This window comes from Ylistrum balloti, unplaced genomic scaffold, assembly GCF_031769215.1.
Source record: "Ylistrum balloti isolate Yb309-2 unplaced genomic scaffold, AGI_CSIRO_Ybal_v1 Utg371544, whole genome shotgun sequence".
Classification (NCBI taxonomy): domain Eukaryota; kingdom Metazoa; phylum Mollusca; class Bivalvia; order Pectinida; family Pectinidae; genus Ylistrum; species Ylistrum balloti.
This window is the reverse complement of record NW_026782795.1, coordinates 293126-321119: the sequence shown is the minus strand read 5'-3', so window position 1 is coordinate 321119 and position 27994 is coordinate 293126. Positions and strand designations below refer to the sequence as shown.

General features: G+C 34.9%; 1 protein-coding gene across 3 annotated transcripts; it reads right to left on the bottom strand.

Annotated features, from left to right (window-relative positions):
* Window positions 1-4: 4 nt before the first annotated feature.
* Window positions 5-27713, bottom strand: LOC132562904 (ADP-ribosylation factor-binding protein GGA1-like). Of its 3 annotated transcripts, XR_009554777.1 has the most exons (18): window positions 27677-27713; window positions 26566-26726; window positions 25773-25871; window positions 24498-24656; window positions 22608-22673; window positions 19868-19948; window positions 19247-19384; window positions 18863-18947; window positions 18314-18412; window positions 15575-15697; window positions 11160-11251; window positions 10513-10732; window positions 8687-8822; window positions 8039-8271; window positions 7225-7388; window positions 5220-5330; window positions 1822-4782; window positions 5-1769 (listed from the first exon to the last, which is right to left on the bottom strand). XR_009554777.1 is itself a non-coding variant. In XM_060227680.1 (17 exons), exons 1-17 carry the CDS (start codon window positions 27711-27713, stop codon window positions 4690-4692), a joined length of 2097 nt encoding a protein of 698 aa, XP_060083663.1. In that variant the 3' UTR covers window positions 5-4689. The 3 variants fall into 3 exon arrangements, 2 of the variants coding, with proteins under 2 accessions (XP_060083663.1, XP_060083664.1); XM_060227680.1 differs by having other exon boundaries at window positions 5-4782; XM_060227681.1 differs by lacking the exon at window positions 15575-15697 and having other exon boundaries at window positions 5-4782.
* Window positions 27714-27994: the final 281 nt, after the last annotated feature.

The following is a 27994-nucleotide window of genomic DNA, read 5'->3' as shown; positions in this document are numbered from 1 at the left end:
AGGATTAAATTTACACATTTATTGTGTTCAATAATGAAAACAGATATTTGTCCTAGCATGTAGTAACATACACAGACTCCCTAATTCATCTCTCTCCTGAGGATCTCTGATTATATGTTTCATAACTACTGAAATTTTATCACATTTTTTGCAAGAATTATCATTCCCTTCAAATTGTTGTACATTGTATTGCTGAATATTCAAATTACATTTTTTTCACTTTAATTTCCACTATAACCAATATATAAAATGTAAATAATGATACGTTGGTGATTATCAAAAGCATCATTTTCAATATGATACATAAAAAGAGGCAAATTCTATATACATAAACAGCCTTTTTTGGGTAGTCCGGTGGTGCAATAATTTGAGCATTCAAGACAAATGGAGTTCTATTTTGTTATCCTTTTTGAAAAAATTTTGCAGGTTTCTTGTCACATGAAAACCTGAAATATGTATCTAAGATTGAATTTTTGAAATAAATATTGATATTTTTTCAATCATTTTAAACATATTGCACTTGAAAAAAATCTCACTACTTTCAATCTCCATTCATTCTCCTAATTCCTCATGCAGTTAACACTAACCCCTTGTGTTGACAAGATGACCTGTTTATCGACTTGTGATTAATTACAACAGGTCCACATATTCTCGACTTTACACACTGTCCACTAACAACGATCTTTAAATAATTAATGGTAATACATCAGAGACTATACATCAATAACTCCCTCCTTATATATATATAGTATATGTATAACATCAGTCAGCAAAACCACACAACCCACTACTATTACTAAGAAGGACCAGACACCATAACATAATGGACTTTAAACAATTCAAAAACGTGTATTAGTGGCATAATTCACAATCTTAGGCGACCTGTATGAAGGTATTTCAGAAACATTGTTTATTCAAGCATTCAATGATAAAACATACTACTATAACTTGTCAAATAATCCACACAAATCATCTACTGTACTTCTGTAAGTATTGGGGAAAACAAAGTATGTCTGTGGCATGGACTGTATCACATCGGAGTTTGAACTGGCTGAATGAATGTGATACTACTTACTGATTCTAATGTGTCTGGTCAACGCTTTTGTTCAATACCGTGTACCTTATACACTTTCAGTCCAAAAGTCATGTACAGGATTACCTACAAATGTCAACATGCTATTTGTTAAATTGAGGAATTTCTCATTTTGTTCAAAATGCTCTTAAAACTGATTATATAGGTCGTTGAAAACCACTCCTAAATCACAAGTGATCTACCTGTATTGTATAGAGATTGCATCTACCTGTATTGTATAGAGAATGCATCTACCTGTATTGTATAGAGAATGCACCTCCCTGTATTGTATAGAGAATGCACCTCCCTGTATTGTATAGAGAATGCATCTACCTGTATTGTATAGAGAATGCACCTCCCTGTATTGTATAGAGAATGCACCTCCCTGTATTGTATAGAGAATGCATCTACCTGTATTGTATAGAGAATGCATCTACCTGTATTGTATAGAGAATGCACCTCCCTGTATTGTATAGAGAATGCACCTCCCTGTATTGTATAGAGAATGCATCTACCTGCATCATATAGAGAATGCATCTACCTGTATCGTATAGAGAATGCATCTACCTGTATCCTATAGAGAATGCATCTACCTATATCGTATAGAGAATGAATCTACCTGTATCGTATAGAGAATGCATCTACCTGTATCGTATAGAGAATGCATCTACCTGTATCGTATAGAGAATGCATCTACCTGTATCGTATAGAGAATGCACCTCCCTGTATTGTATAGAGAATGCATCTACCTGTATTGTATAGAGAATGCATCTACCTGTATTGTATAGAGAATGCACCTCCCTGTATCGTATAGAGAATGGACCTCCCTGTATCGTATAGAGAATGCATCTACCTGTATCGTATAGAGAATGCATCTACCTGTATTGTATAGAGAATGCATCTACCTGTATCGTATAGAGAATGAATCTACCTGTATCGTATAGAGAATGCATCTACCTGTATCGTATAGAGAATGAATCTACCTGTATCGTATAGAGAATGAATCTACCTGTATCGTATAGAGAATGCATCTACCTGTATCGTATAGAGAATGCATCTACCTGTATCGTATAGAGAATGCATCTACCTGTATCGTATAGAGAATGCATCTACCTGTATCGTATAGAGAATGCATCTACCTGTATTGTATAGAGAATGCATCTACCTGTATCGTATAGAGAATGCATCTACCTGTATCGTATAGAGAATGCATCTACCTGTATCGTATAGAGAATGCATCTACCTGTATCGTATAGAGAATGCATCTACCTGTATTGTATAGAGAATGCATCTACCTGTATTGTATAGAGAATGCATCTACCTGTATCGTATAGAGAATGCATCTACCTGTATCGTATAGAGAATGCATCTACCTGTATTGTATAGAGAATGCATCTACCTGTATCGTATAGAGAATGCATCTACCTGTATCGTATAGAGAATGCATCTACCTGTATCGTATAGAGAATGAATCTACCTGTATCGTATAGAGAATGCATCTACCTGTATTGTATAGAGAATGCATCTACCTGTATCGTATAGAGAATGAATCTACCTGTATCGTATAGAGAATGCATCTACCTGTATTGTATAGAGAATGCATCTACCTGTATCGTATAGAGAATGCATCTACCTGTATCGTATAGAGAATGCATCTACCTGTATCGTATAGAGAATGCATCTACCTGTATCGTATAGAGAATGCATCTACCTGTATCGTATAGAGAATGCATCTACCTGTATCGTATAGAGAATGCATCTACCTGTATCGTATAGAGAATGCATCTACCTGTATTGTATAGAGAATGCATCTACCTGTATTGTATAGAGAATGCATCTACCTGTATCATATAGAGAATGCATCTACCTGTATTGTATAGAGAATGCATCTACCTGTATCGTATAGAGAATGCATCTACCTGTATTGTATAGAGAATGCATCTACCTGTATCATATAGAGAATGCATCTACCTGTATCGTATAGAGAATGCATCTACCTGTATTGTTTAGAGAATGCTGTGGGAGACATTTGATCATGTGATCAGTATAGTAATGTCATCAATCTCGCTGTAATATACTGACTTTGCAGTTCCAAAATGACATAAGGAGAGTGAAGTAATTGAATGAATAAGCATTAAATATATTAGCCAATTGGTTTCATGGATCTGTGTTAGTTTGTCAGCGATTCCATAGGCCCAGGAAACCATATGATGGAACATCCATTGTTTAGATATAACTGATCACGAAGAAGAAAAACAAGCAAAATCAAAATGGAGGCTGAACTTTACATATTTTATAGTGCTTCCAGTTAATACTAAATAGTGTAAACTTGATCAGCACAGAATGTAATCATTCTACGATTAAAAACTTCGAGTGTAACCCTAAAAATACATTACAAAAATAGTATAAACATACATTCATTGAATGTCTAATACCAATCCTAATTATCAGCCATACTTCTTATTTAGCACTTCATTATAAATAATGGTAATTAAAAAAACAATTCTACTCTGATACCACATATAAATTTGGTGGTAATTTGATACAACATTAAACTGTGGTAGTCTGATACCACGTTTAACTGTGTGGTAGTTTGATACCACATTAAACTGTGTGGTAGTCTGATACCACATTAAAGTGTGGTAGTCTGATACCACATTTAACTGTGTGGTAGTCTGATACCACATTAAACTGTGGTAGTCTGATACCATATTAAACTGTGTGGTAGTCTGATACCACAATTAACTGTGTGGTAGTCTGATACCACATTAAACTGTGGTAGTCTGATACCATATTAAACTGTGTGGTAGTCTGATACCACAATTAACTGTGTGGTAGTCTGATACCACATTTAACTGTGTGGTAGTCTGATACCACAATTAACTGTGTGGTAATTTGATACAACATTAAAGTGTGGTAGTCTGATACCACGTTTAACTGTGTGGTAGTTTGATACCACATTAAACTGTGTGGTAGTCTGATACCACATTAAACTGTGGTAGTCTGACACCACATTAAACTGTGGTAATCTGATACCACATTAAACTGTGGTAATCTGACACCACATTAAATTGTGTTGTAATTTGATACCACATTAAACTTTGGTAGATATTTTCTAAATGATCCTCTATTCCTACTCCTATCCTTTGGTTCATATTGTGTACACTTTTCAAACAGTAAGCTCTCTGGATTCAGATTTAGTTTTGCTGGATCTTTGACCAACTAGGTTTAGTTTCATCTGGTCAAAATCAGAATTCAAAATTATCATTTAATCAGTTCATTCTGGACCTTATACATTGCAATATTAGGATCTGCTGAGCATGGCCACAGCCAAAACTGTCAGTGTGCCATTCATTCGTTTTCATTCCATTCCACATAACCAACAGTGCATGCCGACAGTTACCAAACCTAATGGAGTTGAGTTGGCCATACACTAGAAGTATAACAGAGCCAATGACATGTTGTGTTTGGTTTGAATCTGTCCTAGTTTATGTTTTTGTTCTCAGACTTCAGTGTCTAGCATGACTGATTGTTGTACTTAATAATGTAACACTGATTCTGACATCAGTCAACCATGACTGCTATAGTGGTGCTCTCCTAGTTGTGCTACACTGTTCTCACTGTACTGGAAATGTGTCCACCTCTCCTACATCGGAATGGGATTCTTCTCCTGCCACATATGTGATCTTGAACTTTAACCGAATCTTTTCCTGAAATACAGCAGATTAAAAATCTGACAACAACACTTACTACCATACAAAATAGTGCATTTCTAGGTAAACACATATATTGATACAGCAATTACTGATTTTTTCTCCTATTTATAGAAATTTATTTTTCTTTTCTTTACAAAGTTTCTATAGAAATTTATTTTTCTTTTCTTTACAAAGTTTCTAAGTTATTTAATTTTCTGTTTCCAGTATATTATACATGAGTCTTCTGATTGATTTTAATTCCTTTCATATTCAACAAAAGCAGAAGAATATACATTATCAAAACTTGAATGATGGAGAGTTTGTGGATAAAAAACAAAAAAAAAGAGATATCTGTTGAATTTACAATTTTTATGTACGGTTCAATAAAATTATCCTTTAAGCGTTGCATCATTCTGTTGAAAAGATTTTGTTCTGATTTAGCCTGTCTTTACCTTGTGTGGATTTGCAAAAAGCATGACTTGAGTAATGGCTGCTGGGGGCAGGATAGGGTTGTAGGCGGGAAGTTGGGTGGCTGAGGGAGGCTGTAGTTTGACTTTCATCACCTGACAGGTAAAAAGGAATGGTACTATTACAAAATGTTTGTACTGATAATATCATAAAACATGTGCAGATAATATCATAATACATGTGCAGATAATATCATATACATGTTCAGATAATATCATAATACATGTTCATATAATATCATATACTTGTTCAGATAATATCAAAATGCAAGTGCAGATAATATCATAATACATGTTCAGATAATATCATATACATGCACAGATAATATCATAATAAATGTGCAGATAATATCATATACTTGTTCAGATATCATAATACATGTTCAGATAATATCATATACATGCACAGATAATATCATAATAAATGTGCAAATATCATAGTAAATGTGCAGATAATATCATAATACATGTGCAGATATCATAATACATGTTCAGAGAATATCATATACATGCACAGATAATATCATAATAAATGTGCAAATATCATAATAAATGTGCAAATATCATAATAAATGTGCAGATATCATAATAAATGTGCAGATAATATCATATACATGTTCAGATAATATCATAATAAATGTGCAAATATCATAATAAATGTGCAAATATCATAATAAATGTGCAGATATCATAATAAATGTGCAGATAATATCATATACTTGTTCAGATATCATAATACATGTTCAGATAATATCATATACATGCACAGATAATATCATAATAAATGTGCAAATATCATAATAAATGTGCAAATATCATAATAAATGTGCAGATATCATAATAAATGTGCAGATAATATCATATACATGTTCAGATAATATCATAATACATGTTCATATAATATCATATACTTGTTCAGATAATATCAAAATGCAAGTGCAGATAATATCATAATGCATGTGCAGATAATATAATAATACATGTTCAGATAATATAATAATACATGTGCAGATAATATCTGAATGCATGTGCAGATAATATATTACATGTGCATATAATATCATAATACATGTGCATATAATATCATAATACATGTGCATATAATATCATAATACATGTTCATATAATATCATAATACATGTTCAGATAATATCATATACTTGTTCAGATAATATCATAATGCATGTGCAGATAATATAATAATACATGTACATATAATATCGTGCAGAAAATATCATAATACATGTGCAGATAATATAATAAATGTGCAGATAATATCATATACATGCACAGATAATATCATAATACATGTGCAGATAATATAATAAATGTGCAGATAATATCATATACATGCACAGATAATATCATAATACATGTGCAGATATCATAATAAATGTGCAGATAATATCATATACATGCACAGATAATATAATACATGTGCAGATATCATAATAAATGTGCAGATAATATCATATACATGCACAGATAATATCATAATACATGTGCAGATATCATAATAAATGTGCAGATAATATCATATACTTGTTCAGATAATAATATCATATACATGCACAGATAATATCAAAATGTAGAGTAATCTGCTCTTAAGGAAAAGTCTTGATTGTTTAAGTCATTTGTTTGTGAGAGTAATGTCATAAATTGGTGAGAAAACAACAAATCTTTATACCTGCTCAAAAGAACAGTTAAAAAGACAGTGCTGTCATCTTACATCTTTATATATTGTACTGTTTATCTGCTTAAATTATAATTTCAGTACTGAATATCTATTACAAACTTATGAAATTTGCTTAAGTGAGAGATGACTTCATCATGTACCTGATTTTATTGAAAATGTCTGTGTCAATGTGCTAGGTTTAACAAATTTTGAATTTATCACCATCAAACATGGATAACAATGCCATTGTCAATAGTGAACCTAAGAATATAGACAATGTGTGGACACAGTCATTATATTCTGTGAGAGTCATACCTTGGGTACAGCTGCTTGGAAGCTGAAGTTTTTCACTGGATTTGTGTTGGTACTGATGACAGACACAACCATTACGGAGACATCTTCTCGAGGTCTGTCCTTAGCACAATGTATAACCATCTTCAGGCCATTTCGATCATATGCATTCACAGGGGCCATCGCACCTACCACAACAAATAAATCAAGTCTCACAAACCTTTTTTTGCCCTCAAGGTTACTAGTAATGATAGAAACTTGCATAACCTTTATTTCACGGAGAAAATGGCACATACCTCCTTAACATTATATTTCTATGCATGTACTGTATATTGCATTAATGTTATTATTCTATAGCTGAATTTCTCTGCATGTACTGGGTTTCCAAGAGAACCACACTATAACAAGTAGTCTAACCTGACCCAAGTATTAGAGGAACATGTCTCCAACCTACCAGGATAAACAACATAAACACTGACCTTTTCCATATTTGAACATCTCACTGGTTGTGTATTAATATAAAAGTTTATAATAATAAGTCCAGTTACACATTAAATTCATCAACCTGTTGCTTTTTATTTGTCTTCAAAAACAGTTCACAGTCAAATATTTTTTTTCCTAAAAAATATCGAAAACTGTCTCCATCAGGGTACGAAATAATTTTCCATACCATGTAGATACATTGTTCTCAGACAAATCACACTTTAAAGAAATGGAAATTATTGATTGTGAAAGCCCTTGAATACATTCAGCATACTGACCTGTATATGACCTCTAAAGATCCATTTTTAAAAGCATTCAAAACTGAACAACCCTATATAAATAGTTTATTACTTACTTGGCTGAATCTTCTCCAAGGGCACAAATACATCGGCAAGAGAGAGTATTTCCTGGGAGGTAATTTTGGCAGGGGACACCTGTGGGACTGGGGGAAAGGTCGGAATGGTTGCCGTGGTGTTGACGGAGGCTGGTTGGTTGGTTAACCCGAGCTGACTGTAGCTAACCTGGGAACTGTTTGTCACAGTTGTACCTTTAGATGCTATTTGGTTTAACGTCAACTTTGGTTGAGGTCTGTGAAAGATAGTTAGATACTGGGTAAATATGTGTTAAAGTCTGGTACATGTTATTTAAAATATAATTAAAAACCACTGATAATATATTCATACCAGGGGTCAATGGACCTTAAAATCATAGTTCTTTTTGTGACTCAACCTGATGATCATATTATTAATATAATAGAACTTCTAGCACTGGTAATATATTATAGCAGACAAATGGATTCAGAGTCTCCAGGAAGGATATGTAATTGTCAGCATATCACTTTTCATGCTTTCTAACTGCTTATGGAGTCTCAAGGCTATGTCTGGCCTTGTACTTGTTAATTGAAAGGTCGAAAGGCTATAACAGAGGACATAAAACCTTCTAAAGAAATAAATTAATAAACAAATAGATAAATAATAAATCTTGTTGTAAGGCAACAACTTACACAACTTCTTGTACAATCTTCACATCTTTAGGGAGACTCTGCTGCATCAGATCTTGTCCAAGCAAGTCCAGGTCAGCCATGCCTTTGGAGGTGGCACTCTGGGCCGAAGCATTTACATTACCAGCTGTCAATGTACCTGCAGAAATGTGTATATTTGAATAACTTTTATTTATGTTTGTTTTCTGTGAAACGTGAGAACAGAGTGTATATTTCATTAATCAATTTCCCTGCAGTCAAGCCAGTATCTATGTACATTAGGAATTAACATGGAAAGCAAAATTTAAAGATAATGCAGCTGTTTTGACTAAATCTCTAGACCTCTAACCATGGTTCAATATGATATGGGCTTGTTGCCATGGTCACTTCGTTAATCCTAAGCTTGAAGAAATCAAAGCCTGCACCTTTGTAAATGACTTAGATTAATCAAGTCATATCCAAGAAAATATGACCTTAACATTCTCCATGGTAGTCCCTAGATCACTGCCATCACCAAAATATAAATAACCCTACCCTTTCTCCATGGTAGTCCCTAGACCACTGCCATCACCAAAATATAAATAACCCTACCCTTTCTCCATGGTAGTCCCTAGATCACTGCCATCACCACAATATAAATAACCCTACCCTTTCTCCATGGTAGTCCCTAGACCACTGCCATCACCAAAATATAAATAACCCTACCCTTTCTCCATGGTAGTCCCTAGATCACTGCCATCACCACAATATAAATAACCCTACCCTTTCTCCATGGTAGTCCCTAGATCACTGCCATCACCACAATATAAATAACCCTACCCTTTCTCCATGGTAGTCCCTAGACCACTGCCATCACCAAAATATAAATAACCCTACCCTTTCTCCATGGTAGTCCCTAGATCACTGCCATCACCAAAATATAAATAACCCTACCCTTTCTCCATGGTAGTCCCTAGACCACTGCCATCACCAAAATATAAATAACCCTACCCTTTCTCCATGGTAGTCCCTAGATCACTGCCATCACCAAAATATAAATAACCCTACCCTTTCTCAACGGTAGTCCCTAGATCACTGCCATCACCAAAATATAAATAACCCTACCCTTTCTCCATGGTAGTCCCTAGATCACTGCCATCACCACAATATAAATAACCCTACCCTTTCTCAACGGTAGTCCCTAGACCTAGACCACTGCCATCACCAAAATATAAATAACGTTACCCTTTCTCAACGGTAGTCCCTAGACCTAGACCACTGCCATCACCAAAATATAAATAACCCTACCCTTTCTCCATGGTAGTCCCTAGATCACTGCCATCACCACAATATAAATAACCCTACCCTTTCTCAAGGGTAGTCCCTAGACCTAGACCACTGCCATCACCAAAATATAAATAACCCTACCCTTTCTCAACGGTAGTCCCTAGACCACTGCCATCACCAAAATATAAATAACCCTACCCTTTCTCCATGGTAGTCCCTAGATCACTGCCATCACCACAATATAAATAACCCTACCCTTTCTCCATGGTAGTCCCTAGATCACTGCCATCACCACAATATAAATAACCCTACCCTTTCTCAACGGTAGTCCCTAGACCTAGACCACTGCCATCACCAAAATATAAATAACCCTACCCTTTCTCCATGGTAGTCCCTAGACCACTGCCATCACCAAAATATAAATAACGTTACCCTTTCTCTACACTAATCCCCTAAATCAATCCCCTCACAGCAAATATAGATGATTCCAGAATTCCAAATAGTAATCCCCTAGACTAATATCATTACAGAAAATATGGCCATGTAATCATGTTAGATTATCCACTAACAGAGAAATTACTAACCCTGACCTGCCCCCATGGTAAGAGGGCTAGTCATCTGTGCAGGATGCTGAGATAGCAAGGAAGGAGAAGAAAACATGTTAGTTGTGGCCTGGTTGGCTTGTAGCACTGCAGGACCCTGGGGCTGTGTTGGTAGTTGTGCCATCATCACCCCTGCCCCACTCTGGAATCCTGGATTTACTGGCTGATTCGCGTTGCTGGAGGGTAAAGCCATACCTGAGGTCTAAAAAACAAATACAAAAACACAAAACAAAATAAGAAAAAAGTTATTCTCACAGGTTTGATCTACAAAATATCAAACTGGAATAGTTACATGTAACATATACCCTTGGGGCTTGTATGCACTGTTTTCCTATGCATCCTACTGTATTTTGAAAACTGAAAATATTGGAAATAGGCAATTTATCTAAATCTCTGCATTGTTTGTATAATATATGTACTATGTACAAGAGAAAAGTTTCCATATCAAATATTTGCCCATCATCAGCAAAAAATTCTAAACATTTTATCAAAATGTAATTTTTTTTTTTGCATCAGGATGACTTCAGCACCAGGCAAAAATCAAATAATGCCATTCCGTGTGCAGTACTATAACATCAACCTTTTTACAGTCCATTTCAAATGAACAAGTTGGATGAAATGAGACTTACCACACTGGATGTTTGAGATGTTGCTCCAAATATATCATTGAGATCTGCCAGTAATGAATCAGATCTGTCAGAGGACTGAGGATCTTGTAAACCTACAAATACCAGCCATTCACATCATAATCAGAATCAAAGCTATCAAATGCAAGTAAAAATTGACACAAGCATTAGAGATTTAGAACAGTATAATAGCATCCAGTGTCAGAAAGCTAAACTCTGGGTAATATGGTGTACACCAACATTAAAGATTTGAAACAGTATAATAGCATCCAGTGTCAGAAAGCTAAACTCTGGGTAATATGGTGTACACCAACATTAAAGATTTAGAACAGTATAATATCATCCAGTGTCAGAAAGCTAAACTCTAGGTAATATGGTGTACACCAACATTAAAGATTTAGAACAGTATAATATCATCCAGTGTCAGAAAGCTAAACTCTGGGTAATATGGTGTACACCAACATTAAAGATTTAGAACAGTATAATATCATCCAGTGTCAGAAAGCTAAACTCTAGGTAATATGGTGTACACCAACATTAAAGATTTAGAACAGTATAATATCATCCAGTGTCAGAAAGCTAAACTCTGGGTAATATGGTGTACACCAACATAAGAGATTTAGAACAGTATAATATCATCCAGTGTCAGAAAGCTAAACTCTAGGTAATATGGTGTACACCAACATTAAAGATTTAGAACAGTATAATATCATCCAGTGTCAGAAAGCTAAACTCTAGGTAATATGGTGTACACCAACATAAGAGATTTAGAACAGTATAATATCATCCAGTGTCAGAAAGCTAAACTCTAGGTAATATGGTATACACCAACATTAAAGATTTAGAACAGTATAATATCATCCAGTGTCAGAAAGCTAAACTCTAGGTAATATGGTGTACACCAACATTAAAGATTTAGAACAGTATAATATCATCCAGTGTCAGAAAGCTAAACTCTAGGTAATATGGTGTACACCAACATTAAAGATTTAGAACAGTATAATATCATCCAGTGTCAGAAAGCTAAACTCTAGGTAATATGGTGTACACCAACATTAAAGATTTAGAACAGTATAATATCATCCAGTGTCAGAAAGCTAAACTCTAGGTAATATGGTGTACACCAACATTAAAGATTTAGAACAGTATAATATCATCCAGTGTCAGAAAGCTAAACTCTAGGTAATATGGTGTACACCAACATAAAGATTTAGAACAGTATAATATCATCCAGTGTCAGAAAGCTAAACTCTAGGTAATATGGTGTACACCAACATTAAAGATTTAGAACAGTATAATATCATCCAGTGTCAGAAAGCTAAACTCTAGGTAATATGGTGTACACCAACATTAAAGATTTAGAACAGTATAATATCATCCAGTGTCAGAAAGCTAAACTCTAGGTAATATGGTGTACACCAACATTAAAGATTTAGAACAGTATAATATCATCCAGTGTCAGAAAGCTAAACTCTAGGTAATATGGTGTACACCAACATAAGAGATTTAGAACAGTATAATATCATCCAGTGTCAGAAAGCTAAACTCTAGGTAATATGGTGTACACCAACATTAAAGATTTAGAACAGTATAATATCATCCAGTGTCAGAAAGCTAAACTCTAGGTAATATGGTGTACACCAACATTAAAGATTTAGAACAGTATAATATCATCCAGTGTCAGAAAGCTAAACTCTAGGTAATATGGTGTACACCAACATTAAAGATTTAGAACAGTATAATATCATCCAGTGTCAGAAAGCTAAACTCTGGGTAATATGGTGTACACCAACATTAAAGATTTAGAACAGTATAATATCATCCAGTGTCAGAAAGCTAAACTCTAGGTAATATGGTGTACACCAACATTAAAGATTTAGAACAGTATAATATCATCCAGTGTCAGAAAGCTAAACTCTAGGTAATATGGTATACAGACTCATATTTCTTATTTTTCTTTTTCCAATCACCAAGATATAACAACAAATTAAAACCCTCTTCCATTACTTAATATGAAATCCACTGGAAAACTGTCTCAAACCAGCACCAGAGACACATGCGTATTCAGTATTAAATATCCGATAATATTACTATGACTTAGATGGACAGAAGCATCCCCTGGAGAGATAAACATAAGAAATTGCTTATATCATCTGCATGACCAGCCAAGCTGGCTAACAGAGTTTAGTTAAGGTATTTTACTTTTTTTGAAGACAATTATAACCAACATACATAATATACATGGACGAAATCTTGGTGCAGTGTTTGATCTAACTGACACATAGGTGAGTGTTACCTACAGGTTGTAAAGGATCTGACTTAAGACTTTGGTGATTTGTCTGAGATATCAATGATTTGGTCAAAACAAAGGTGATGGACAAGTGTGTTAGGTGATGAACAAGTGTGTTAGACTTGATTTTAGATATAGGTGATGGATAAGTGTGTTCAACTTGATTTTAGTCAAAGGTGATGGGCAAGTGTGTTAAACATGATTTTAGTCAAAGGTGATGGGCAAGTGTGTTAAACTTGATTTTAGTCAAAGGTGATGGGCAAGTGTGTTAAACATGATTTTAGTCATAGGTGATGGACAAGTGTGTTGAACTTGATTTTATAGTCATAGGTGATGGGCAAGTGTGTTACACTTGATTTTAGTTATAGGTGATGGACAAGTGTGTTAAACTTGATTTTAGTTATAGGTGATGGACAAGTGTGTTCAACTTGATTTTATAGTCATAGGTGATGGGCAAGTGTGTTAAACTTGATTTTAGTCATAGGTGATGGACAAGTGTGTTCAACTTGATTTTAGTTATAGGTGATGGACAAGTGTGTTAAACTTGATTTTAGTTATAGGTGATGGACAAGTGTGTTAAACTTGATTTTAGTAATAGGTGATGGACAAGTGTGGTCCACTTGAATTTAGTTATAGGTGATGGACAAGTGTGTGTTAGGTGATGGACAAGTGTGTTAAACTTGATTTTAGTTATAGGTGATGGGCAAGTGTGTTAAACTTGATTTTAGTCATAGGTGATGGACAAGTGTGTTAAACTTGATTTTAGTTATAGGTGATGGACAAGTGTGTTAAACTTGATTTTAGTTATAGGTGATGGGCAAGTGTGTTAAACTTGATTTTAGTCATAGGTGATGGACAAGTGTGTTAAACTTGATTTTAGTTATAGGTGATGGACAAGTGTGTTAAACTTGATTTTAGTCATAGGTGATGGACAAGTGTGTTCAACTTGATTTTAGTTATAGGTGATGGACAAGTGTGTTAAACTTGATTTTATAGTCATAGGTGATGGACAAGTGTGTTAAACTTGATTTTAGTCATAGGTGATGGACAAGTGTGTTAAACTTGATTTTAGTTATAGGTGATGGACAAGTGTGTTAAACTTGATTTTATAGTCATAGGTGATGGACAAGTGTGTTGAACTTGATTTTAGTCATAGGTGATGGACAAGTGTGTTAAACTTGATTTTAGTCATAGGTGATGGACAAGTGTGTTCAACTTGATTTTAGTCATAGGTGATGGACAAGTGTGTTAAACTTGATTTTAGTCATAGGTGATGGACAAGTGTGTTCAACTTGATTTTAGTCATAGGTGATGGACAAGTGTGTTGAACTTGATTTTAGTCATAGGTGATGGGCAAGTGTGTTAAACTTGATTTTAGTTATAGGTGATGGACAAGTGTGTTAAACTTGATTTTAGTTATAGGTGATGGACAAGTGTGTTCAACTTGATTTTAGTTATAGGTGATGGACAAGTGTGTTCAACTTGATTTTAGTTATAGGTGATGGACAAGTGTGTTAAACTTGATTTTAGTTATAGGTGATGGACAAGTGTGTTGAACTTGATTTTATAGTCATAGGTGATGGACAAGTGTGTTCAACTTGATTTTAGTTATAGGTGATGGACAAGTGTGTTCAACTTGATTTTAGTTATAGGTGATGGACAAGTGTGTTCAACTTGATTTTAGTTATAGGTGATGGACAAGTGTGTTAAACTTGATTTTAGTTATAGGTGATGGACAAGTGTGTTAAACTTGATTTTAGTTATAGGTGATGGACAAGTGTGTTAAACTTGATTTTAGTCATAGGTGATGGACAAGTGTGTTAAACTTGATTTTAGTCATAGGTGATGGACAAGTGTGTTAAACTTGATTTTAGTTATAGGTGATGGACAAGTGTGTTCAACTTGATTTTAGTCATAGGTGATGGGCAAGTGTGTTAAACTTGATTTTAGTTATAGGTGATGGACAAGTGTGTTAAACTTGATTTTAGTCATAGGTGATGGACAAGTGTGTTAAACTTGATTTTAGTCATAGGTGATGGACAAGTGTGTTAAACTTGATTTTAGTCACAGGTGATGGACAAGTGTGTTAAACTTGACTTGAAACAAAGGTGATGGAACATTGTGTTACCTAGAGACTGTAACTGGCCATCCAGTATAAGAGAAATGTCTGTGTTGCCTTCGGACTGACTGGTCACTGGCGGTGATTGACTGGACTGGTCCAGTGCAAGGTCAAGCAGGGCTGATGTATTGGCTAAAATGGGTGCATTGGGATAACAAGGCAATGTGCTAAAGCATAATTTTATCATAAATTCAAAATACATCCGTGCGGAACACAGAAAAATTCTACAAAGGAATCTGAAAACCTGTTTTACCTCTACTCCTGGATCACTTTTAAAAATACAGTTTAAAAAATTGCTCTGTCTAATGCATCTGAATGATTCACTTTATTGGTAGCATGTCTGATGTTTAATTTTTGGTTACAACAGCCACATTATAAAGGAATAGACACAAATTTCTCGGTATCATATTTATTGATGTTCTGACAGTAACCTCTACAATAAAATATCAGTATGAATGGAATTTCTGGTAAATTGTCATTTCTTAGAACCCTTATACCACAAGCATCTGGCTATCTTACATGCAGTTATTAGCTAGAACATGAAATAATTGAGAATCTATAGCTCAATAGGACAAGAGGGCCTGTATCACTCAGTGAACACTTCAGCACAAATGATGAAATATTCTTACTACATAAAGTATTGTTCAATATCTCAAATATTAAAGCTGTCTATTAAATTTCATAGATATGATTGTAAACATATTAAGATCGGTACGTCAGGATTACTAATCAAGGTATATTGGGATTATTAGTCAAGGTCTATTGGGATTACTAGTCAAGGGATATTAGGATTACTAGTCAAGGTCTGCTGGGATTACTAGTCAAGGTCTGTTGGGATTACTAGTCATAGTTTGTTAAGATTAGTAGTAAAGGTATATTGGGATTACTAGTCAAGGTATATTGGGATTACTAGTCAAGTTATATTGGGATTACTAGTCAAGGTATATTGGGATTACTAGTCAAGGTCTGTTGGGATTACTAGCCAAGGTCTGTTGGGATTACTAGTCAAGGTATATTGGGATTACTAGTCAAGGTATATTGGGATTACTAGTCAAGGTCTGTTGGGATTACTAGCCAAGGTCTGTTGGGATTACTAGTCAAGTTATATTGGGATTACTAGTCAAGGTATATTGGGATTACTAGTCAAGGTCTGTTGGGATTACTAGCCAAGGTCTGTTGGGATTACTAGTCAAGGTATATTGGGATTACTAGTCAAGGTATATTGGGATTACTAGTCAAGGTCTGTTGGAATTACTAGTCAAGGTATATTGGGATTACTAGTCAAGGTATATTGGGATTACTAGTCAAGGTCTGTTTGGATTACTAGTCAAGGTATATTGGGATTACTAGTCAAGGTCTGTTTGGATTATTAGTAAAGGTATATTGGGATTACTAGTCAAGGTATATTGGGATTACTAGTCAAGGTATAATGGGATTACTAGTCAAGGTATATTGGGATTACTAGTCAAGGTATATTGGGATTACTAGTCAAGGTATATTGGGATTACTAGTCAAGGTATATTGGGATTACTAGCCAAGGTCTGTTGGGATTACTAGTAAAGGTATATTAGGATTACTAGTCAAGGTATATTGGGATTACTAGTCAAGGTATATTGGGATTACTAGTCAAGGTATATTGGGATTACTAGTCAGGGTATATTGGGATTACTAGTCAAGGTCTGTTGGGATTACTAGTCAAGGTCTGTTGGGATTACTAGTAAAGGTATATTAGGATTACTAGCCAAGGTCTGTTGGGATTACTAGTAAAGGTATATTAGGATTACTAGCCAAGGTCTGTTGGGATTACTAGCCAAGGTCTGTTGGGATTACTAGTCAAGGTATATAAGGATTACTAGTCAAGGTATATTGGGATTACTAGTCAAGGTCTGTTTGGATTATTAGTCAAGGTATATTGGGATTACTAGTCAAGATATATTGGGATTACTAGTCAAGGTCTGTTGGGATTACTAGTCAAGGTATATAAGGATTACTAGTCAAGATATATTGGGATTACTAGTCAAGGTCTGTTTGGATTATTAGTCAAGGTATATTGGGATTATTAGTCAAGGTATATTGGGATTACTAGTCAAGGTATATTGGGATTACTAGTCAAGGTATATTGGGATTACTAGTCAAGGTATATTGGGATTACTAGCCAAGGTCTGTTGGGATTACTAGTCAAGGTATATAAGGATTACTAGTCAAGGTATATTGGGATTACTAGTCAAGGTCTGTTTGGATTATTAGTCAAGGTATATTGGGATTACTAGTCAAGATATATTGGGATTACTAGTCAAGGTCTGTTGGGATTACTAGTCAAGGTATATAAGGATTACTAGTCAAGATATATTGGGATTACTAGTCAAGGTCTGTTTGGATTATTAGTCACGGTATATTGGGATTACTAGTCAAGGTCTGTTTGGATTATTAGTCAAGGTATATTGGTATTACTAGTCAAGATATATTGGGATTACTAGTCAAGGTATATTGGGATTACTAGTCAAGGTATATTGGGATTACTAGCCAAGGTATATTGGGATTACTAGCCAAGATATATTGGGATTACAAATGTAACAATTTAAAAACAAGTATCTCATGAGCCTGATTTATAATGATGATGAAGATTATTTTTCCAATGTGTCCTCCGAGTGTGAGATAAAAATTTACTGGGATCTAAACCCATAAAGCTCAATGACTGTAAGATTTAAAATATTATCGAAACAGATCAAGGAAGAAAAGAAAACTGACCTTTAGCTGTTTCACTGTTGTCTTCTGATACACCCTCAACCGTCTTCTTATACTCAGCCATAGCCTTCATGACCTCATCATTACAACTCAAAATCTCCGCTAACAAACAAGAACACATATCATTTACTTGTTCAAATTAACAAAACCAATATACAGTCAATTACGACATTTTACAACAATCTCCATGACAATTTCTTTTTTAATATTTCCAACAAATAACATATCTTTATCTTACAAGGAAAGCGTATTGCAAGATATCCTTAAAAAATGAACCAAGGGTTATAACACTGCATTTAGTAAGATACAAATCAAGACTTTTATAACTACATTCTACTGCCCTTTTAGATATTTACATATAAAATCTGGATTATATAAGATATGCTCTAGACAATGTCACTCATAGATAGGCAGACACACAAAATGAATACTTGCAGTGCTGTCTTGTATTAACCATTTTGAAAACGAAGTCCAGGTCGTATTACAGTTTTAAAAGTGTTTCGTAGCCAGAAGGAATTTGGTATCATTTTTTATTTTCTATGATTTACTCACAGATTCCATCATTGTCTTTCTCATCTGCATCACTAGCTAGTCTAAAAAGGTTTGGACGCAGCTTCTCTAAAGATTCATAAAGCTCCTGTTATTTTAATAGATAAACCAAGATATATTAATCAAACTAACGTTAATAATATTATAAGTAAACAAAACAGCATGGAAGCAAATCTTTAGCTCAAATAATATTAAACATGATTAAGAAACTTTCAACTTATTATAAATGGCTACCATATATAAACTTCCAAAAGGTGTCTTACTTCATTTACCTCTATATATGATTATTTAAAAGATTAAAAATGAAAGTAAATTTCATATGCTGTCATGATACAAGTATTTCATTAGTTAATATTGTCCCTTTCAAATCAATTTCTGAATCCCTACCTTCATCATATCTCGATCAGACTGTGATGATGCTTCAGGTTTAAAATGAGAAACCATTTCATTTAGTAATTTCACATTAATGCTTATAGTTTTTAGTTCATTAATACGTCTTGAAACTTTCTCCATTCTAGATTCATCCTGCAAAATAAATAAATATATATGAGAAATCTTGAAACAAATAACCATTTGGTTTTGAATGCCTATATTTTAATTTCTAATGTCAATAAGTCAAAGCCAGATCATGCTTGAATAGACCTCTCATTCACAGCTCACATTCCAGACAGTGGCAGTATGCAAATGTGTTTCATCTGTTTCAAGAAAATGTGTGTATTCACCAAACCCTACTTATTCATATCATAGTCCAGTTAAAAAATATCCAGATATTGATGAAATGCAAATTCAAAGCAAGACACGCTTTTAATGATGCTTTATATACAAACTTCTCATCAAGTGCATTTCTAAAAAAAATCCAAAATCTAAGCATGCTCTGTGATCTTATTTCTGTTTACAGACAGGAAAATATCAATGTTTGCTGACATTCAGTTAAGTTAAATAAAGTAAAATTTAAAGAAACTTTTGCTATCAATATTAAATACTTTATATAATTGCCAAATCACTTACTTGTTTAACCATATTCTTTATCAGTCTGTTAGCAGCCTGAAGATCATTAGGGTTTTTACTCTTCAATAACTTAGATAATAACTGCAAATAAAAGCAAATAATAGTATTTGATTTGACAACATAAATAGCCAGAGTCAAGATAAATCTAGTCATCTTTGCTTCCAGTAGAGAATCTACCTACCTTAAGCTTCTAACTCTAACAAAGGATTTTTCAAAACTTCATATGACAGCAGTGAGGCTTGTTTCCTCACATATACTAAACAAAAAAAGAAAGGTAACACTACTTTATTCTGTGATTAATTAATTAACCCCTTTATAAATCTTTACCAATCATGTACGAATAAAGTAATTGATCAATTCTGATAAAACTGCAGTCATGGTTCATTATAAAACTTTGCGTTCAGTTGATTTTATTTGACTGTAAAGGACGTTGGGGTCAATTTCAAAGGTAACACCATTAGTAACGGGTATGGCCACCGTTTGCGAAGTAAACAGCATTGCAGCGTCGTCGCATGGAACTTGTAAACCGGCGGATAATTCGAGGAGAGATGTTGTTCCATTCAGCGATCAAGGCTTGGGCCAGCTTCTACAAGTTTGACAGCTGATTCTGACGTTCTCTCACGCGTCGCCCAAGAACGTCCCAGACATGCTCAATCGGTGACAAATCAGGTGATCTAGATGGCCAATCTAACACCTGTACGTTATTCTGCTGCAAGAAAGTTCTGCTGATGCGACTGGTGTGCACTAGTGCGTTATCCTGTTGATAAAAGGCGCCAACGCCATGGCGTCTTAAGAATGGCAGAACCAGTGGTCTTAAAATTTCGTCCCGATATCGAATGCCGGTTAAATTGCCATTTAACACAACAAGCCTGGTACGAGTCCCCCAACAAATACCACCCCAAACCATTACACTTCCGCCGCCAAAGCGGTCCTGTTCTGCGACGCAGCAGTTCGCAAAATGCTTCCCTCGTCGTCTTCACACTCTGCGCCTTCTGTCACCGTGTTGCAGACAAAACCTGGACTCATCTGAAAACAGAACATTGTTCCATTGTCATAAGGCCCAACGACGGTGAACACGGGTCCAGTTACGCCGATTATTATGGTGACGTCGCAACAAATTTGGTCCAGTGTAGGGACGCCGTGCTTTCAATTGGTAGGCCCTCAACCTATTGCGGACTGTTTGGGGAGACACAAGACGCCCAAACAATGTCCTTGTAGTCTCTACTGCGGTTACAAATCGATTGCATAAGTGTATCAATCGTATACGATGGTCATCCCTGGCGGTTGTTTTACGGGGTCGGCCGCTTTGGGGACGATGGGATGTTGACCCAGTTTGGTTTAAACGACTTACCAACTGGCAAATTGTCTTAACACTGCAACCAAATTGCCGTGCAACTAGACGGCGAGACTCCTCAGCCTGGATCCTGCCTACAGCCCTTTCTCTCTGTACTTGTGACAGCCGGGGCATAATGATAAAGTTGATGGATAGCAAGATTCGGTGATTTCAAAGTCCTAAGGATCTAAGGAACAGTTGTCAGTTTGAATGTTTATAAAATTCAAGCGAAGATACAAGTTAGTCGCAGAAAACCTCGTGCAGCTCTTTCGCTAATACAGACTTTCATGCTTGAATGATTTTGGTAACCCCCTTGGATTTTGTAATGTAAAACATTACCATTTTCTAATATTGCACAAACGTCATTTTGTTTTCACTCATTTACAGGTATTCGCTAAGGAAACATGTGAACCTTTCTTTTTTGTTGAGTATATTTTATGCCAATAACAAAACAGTATTTCATTAAAAATGCAATTAGTTAAAGAGCCAGACCCACTCCTTGACCGGTATTATTTTATATAAAAAAAAAATCATGATTTTCTAATTTTCTCAGGTAGCAAAAGTTCTGACTAACCCTGTAATACCGCAATTTTAAAGTAAATCATTACCAATCTAACATAACAAATAGTTTTAAAAAAGAATTTGAAATGACTCAGTGCTAATTCATAATTGTGCAGGAAGTCCTGCCCTCTGACGCATGCACACAGAACTGTAAATAAATCTGCCGTCTTCCAACATGGCAGAAAGTGTACGAGGGAAACTCAGCGCATTCGAATGGCTGGTTCATACTCTGTATCGCTTTCTGTTTGGCTCTCTCGTGTAGTATCACTCTAAAATCATATTCATAAATACCCTTATCATTGAATATTCGCTTTAGATAGATCCATTTCGCGATGTTCTATATGTTTGTTACCGTATCTTAGTCCCCATTTGAGGGCCTCTTTGCAATTAATCGTAGTTTTTCTCGAAATCTGCACGTTTTTGTATCATATCTAAGCATTGAAAGATGTGATCAATACATACGTAAGATGATTTCCATACATGATATATAGAGTAGTTATTGCATTTATCGGTAAAATCTCTTTACAAGCGATTTCACATGGACGTACTACCCACCTCTTCCTCCATTTTTGTTTTGGCTCTGACCGCGTCTGAACGTATCACATGACTTTTCCTCATCAATATTTATATCCTAGTATTGATTAATGAGACTAATTCCGGCACCGATATCTCTGGTACCCTTTCAATTTCAAGTTCGAAACTTTATACAAGTCTTTATTTATATATTATCTATTAGTATACAACAACATTTCCAGTCAATAAGATATGAAAAAAAATCTATAATGGAGTGGGTCTGGCTCTTAACTTAAACACAGGAAATCATATAACATTTTAGAACTGGAATACCTTAGATTTCTCCTCATCTTCAAATGATGCTGTTCTTGTTTTTGGTGGAGGTGTTACATCAACAACCTAAAAATTCATCAAAAAAATTTGTGAATTTAAAATACAGTTTAACCTGTCATAACGGCCATCTTAGTTAGACGGCCACCTGCTTATAACGGCCGTTTCCAGACCCTCCCAATCGTTTTTGCTCATTAATGATACTTTATTTAACGGCCACCTGTCTAACGCGGCCAGCAGTCACCCTTTTCATCCCCAAAGTCCCAATTGAACCTCATTTAAACTACTGCCGATTTGACCACAAGTCATTTGAAAAGCTTTCTTGACTGCGAGTCACGTTCTCTCGACACGTGAACATTCCTACAAAGAAAACAGCTAATGGCACGTAAAGACAATTCTCTATGCATTTTATATTGAGTTTGATTTCATTTACGTCACTGGTATACACAATACAGGCATATTATCACTATTGTGGCAATTCACTTTAACTCTTGAAGAGCGCTACAATGCACTTTCGATGCTTGAGACTGGAGACAGTGCACAAGCCGTTGCTAAAGACCTTGGTGTTGGCAGGACGCAAGTAAAAAAGAAAAGCCAAAATTTTAGAGGACATAGAAAATAATGTGTCCGGTGAAAGGAAAAGAAAAAGACATAAATCAGGAAATGAAGATATAAATGATTTAACGTGGAAGTGGTTCCAGGAGGCCGTCACTCGGCGAGTGAATGTGATCGGACCAATGATAAAAGAGAGGGCGTTAAAATTTGCAGAGGACTTGAAAAATGACACATTCAAAGCATCAAACAGATGGTTATCGTGTTTCATAAAGCGAAACAATATTGTCTTTGGGACGATGAGTGAAGAAAGGGGCCACATTGATGACGGAGTTGTTAGTGACTGGGTCTTTAATCTCTGTGAGGGATACGAAGCACACAATATATTCAATTCTTTTACAGGTATGATAATCATAGGGCCTTCTTAAAATTCTATAACTCGATTACACATTTTAAGTGCACAACAGCCCCTTTAACCCCTCTCAATCCCCTACATTTGTGTATTTGTAGTGTTTTTGAATATCAAGTAAAACGTGATTAGCTTGGGTGAGATACACACGCGTAATAGCTCCAGACTACTTACCTGCATAGTTGTGGTCAATTTAAATGGCTTGGGTGTTTATGTCTGCTTAATAACAGTTGATTTGCTCTCTTTGTTTACGTTATGAATGTAAGAAAGTGTTTTATTCTTTTTCTAGGGATACTACATGCCAAACTTATCATCTTAAAGGTGACGATTGTGCTGGGGGTAAATGGTCAAAGGAGAGACTTACACAAGCGCTCTGTGCTAGTATGACCAGGGAGAAATTAAAACCCTTGATTATCGGGAAATCACAAAACCGAGATGTTTCAATAAAATCAATGTGGAATCACTGCCTGTCACTTATAAAACTTTTTTCAATAGCTTCATTAAAACTTGTACATGCCTTCCTTTCAATTTTGTTCTTTTGTATTTATAGTTGTGTCATAAAATAAAGATTGGTCTGTCTTCAATTACTTGCTAACAAGATAATAAATAATAACAGATGATGTTTTATATCTTATTATTAAACTGTATTCAAATGTCAATGTGCAAATTGCCGCAACTTGGGTTAGAAAATAAGGAACCTCAATTAAGAGGCCACCTCTCTATAAAGGCCACTTTCATAATTTCCCAACAGTGGCCGTTTAATACAGGTTAGACTGTATATCAACATGATGAAAATTAAGACAAATTATGTTATACGAAATAATATTTCATCCTAAAAATTTCATGATTAAAGTAGAATACATGTTGTTTACAGAACATACATTGACCTGAAAAAACTGACATAAAATTATTACTATTATCATAATGCTTACCTTATCGAGATATGTTGGATCTTCTTTGACTATACCCTGCTGTTTCAACATCTGGTAAGCATCTGAAATCTTGGTTTCATGTGGTAAGCCTTTACTCCAGCTATATATTAATTCTATACATCTCTTCTTCACTTTAGCTGAGGCCCTGTTACCTAAATACTGACAGGAAAAAACAGACATCTTTACAGTGTCATCATGATAAATATATTTTTTCATAAACACTGAAAGAGTTATCTATACATTTGCCTTTTCAGTTCAATTTTTGCTGTCATTTACAAATTATCATAATAATTTTGGGGTCATGAGTGTTATGGAAAAATTGCCAAAATGGGTGTGATTTTCCAATACGTTATATCGTATATCTGGAAAAAAATTTCCGCAAAATTATGAGAAAAGTGTCAACATAATTAAGGTCACTATTTTCCTTTTCCCATTTTTCTCGCTAATGTTTCTTTATAATTGCTTCCAATAATACATTAATATCACCAAAACATCTTATAATATCAGAATTTTTTGAGTCTTTGTGTCATACTTTCACAATACAGAGTATTTTATCCACCAATGTTCCTACTTTACTCCACATTGTGCTGTTATTTTATAGACTTCATATCTAACATATTAATCCTGTAAGAAGCCAATGCCAGGTACCTAGACTAACCAGCAGAACTAAAACTGAAACTATTTCATAATTCTACAAGAAGTCCACCTCTGACTTTGTGTCAGAAGTTGTAATTATATGTTAGCGCTCTGGTCTCGTTATAGAATAAATGTAAATAAACGAGGTAGATGGTATCATACTTCCCAACTTTTCCAAATTCTCATTGGGAAGAAAAGTGCTGGAATGACATCTTTTTATTCTTTTATTTATTAATTTATATAAAAGTTAAAGTTTAAAATGTACACACTTTAAATTTACTGTTTTATCGCAAGTCAGGATCAAGTTGGGATTTAGAGATAATATAAATCAAGAAATAATTCACTTAAATTTTCAGTATTAATTGGTTTTTGGTAATGATATGCACTTCCAAATGTGATGCTTCAGGAAGGTCAAATGATTGGCATTGGTAGGGGAACCTCTATACAATGTAGACATTTGTGAAATCAGGAGCTTACCTCAGTTTTTATCAATATGATTGAGAGGTTGGGCTGAGAAGTTCAAATCTGGAAACTATCAACCAAATTGAGAAAAAATGGCAAATCAGCAGTATACGACATGAAAAAATGTTTCAAGGAAAATATGCCAATTTTAAATGTAATGATTATATAATTGCTTACCTTTGGTGATACAACTTTGATCATTTCATTTAAAAATCGAAACTTTCCCAATTCTTGATGAAACATTTTGCCACAATTTTTGACACAGGCTTCAACGGTCTAGAAAAAAAAACAACAAACAAGCATATAAATTATCTAAATCAGAAAAAAATTACGTAAAGGTCATATCACATGAAATTACATTTTTCACACACAAAATCTGTTTTGAAACAAACCGGTTCAAAAATCCAATCCCCAAGTATCTTTTATTAGACAATATACATGTACATACATATTTATCAACTTGCATGAGGATCAGCTGATCTTATAAATCAAACACAATTAAAATGGTTGGGCTGTATCTGCTATCATCTAATTTAAACAGTTATCACAGGTTATTCTATATTCTCCAAAAAAAAAACTTGATGTTCATGTGCAATAAAACTGTATTAAACCTCATTTAAGACATCATACTGAACATTCATAATTTAATAATCTGATATTAGATCACCATAAAAGCAGCTTGTTCATTTTTAAGATTTTTTACAAAGTTTAGTACATTTTATTGTTGCTTTAAATCCTATTAACAGCTGTCATTTTAGGGAGTGCCAGGTTTGGATGGTAGAGTTCCCACAGAAAAACCATCAACCTACAGCCAACACGTGGCTACTGCCCCACATAGGCCTCGAACCCATGACCCAGAGGTCTTTCCCTTCCAAAGGGAGGTCTATGAATTAATTTTTCTAATAGTTACATGGGTTAAAAAATTTACGGAGATGGGACATTTCATTTCAGAGACACAACATGTTGTTACCGTCAGAGCCAGAAGGGCTTCCTGCTCCTGTGGAGACTGTATCTTATGAGCCAGTAATGGTAGGGAAATCTGTGGTCCTTCCAGTTCCTTGTTAACTTGGTCACAGAAAGCCACAATATGGTCCCAGTCTTCATCTCTGCTGGCTGGATTGGTCGCTTTGTCTACATGATAAAACAAGCCATTGGAAATTTAACCATTATTAATACTAAATGTAAAACTTAAAATAAATATAAAAACCATATTAGTAGGCAGCACCTGTAGAGAAACACCTGGTACAGGTACAAATAACTAACTGGCGGAATATCCTAAATTTTTGGAATTTCAACTTAAAAGAGGGTTGGAGCCCACACACATTTCCAGACATGTTGTGTACGAATTAAAAGGATGATATTTTATTTCTCGTTTATTGTTTTATGTTCAGAAAATTCCAAAATTATGAATTTTGAGCTTTGCATATAAACATCCAGTACAAGTGAATGCGACTATTGTGGAATAATTCCAGAACCCCTGAACCGTTTCAAGCAGGTTATTTGCAAGCAGCCTTGCATTACATCAAACTGTGGCGTTGGATGTTGACTTGATCATACTGTCCATTTAAGAGTTAATATACCTCTATTCAGTTTAACATTGAATCATAGTCTATTCGGCGTTTTAATCCATTTCTGTCATTCAATTTCATTTCGGCACATTTTTGTCATTAATGTCAAACTAATATCAATCGATCGACTGAACAAATGACTCAAGTATACAATGTACCTTAATGACAACATTTTCAAATGTAGAAAACGTGAAAATGCTGTCACATTATTTCAAGTTCATCTTTAAAATCTGTTGTGCATTGATCGGTTACCAATGATTCAACCGCTAATTCCATCAATTCTAATGTTTTATGTGTTCACAAATTTTGATGTCTAATCCATTTTGAGACCCTCCCCCCACCCGACCCACCGGCACATGCACACGTCATATGCTGACATGTGCGTACGGTTGGCTGTTAGATGCTCTCCCGCTGCCAAAAAAAACGTATAAGTCAACTGTGATCCAAACAAAATATAAATTTAAAACTTATCGATCTCCAGGCGACAACATACGACACCAGGAAGCGTCTTACTTAAAAGCGACTCCAGGCTTTCGCCTTCGACGGCCATCTTGAAAACAAACCAGTCACGGGATTTCCCGTAGTTTTCCGTCGTCTGCTTTTACAGCTCATTTCAAAAAAGGTACCTTTAGAGGGCTTGGTCATTTCGTCATTTTAAAAAGTAACCTTTATTAGGATGGACAATTTCGTTTATCGGGTTGGTCAGCTTTACCAGAATCGTTTGTTTGTAGAAAAGATTCGTTTTCTTGTGACCTTGACGCCTTGTTACAGGTACTGTACGCTATGGTTTTTGGTACACAGCCATGGATTCGCAACGTTTTATTGTACAAT

Excerpts from the sequence above, each read along its gene's own strand:
- LOC132562904 (XM_060227680.1), bottom strand. The coding sequence starts at position 27,713 with ATGGCCGTCGAAGGCGAAAGCCTGGAGTCGCTTTTAA. Across the intron at positions 15,698-18,313 it reads CAACAGTGAAACAGCTAAAG|CCAATACATCAGCCCTGCTT; the intron begins GTCAGTTTTCTT and ends CACCCATTTTAG. Across the intron at positions 7,389-8,038 it reads CTTGGAGAAGATTCAGCCAA|GTGCGATGGCCCCTGTGAAT; the intron begins GTAAGTAATAAA and ends TTGTTGTGGTAG.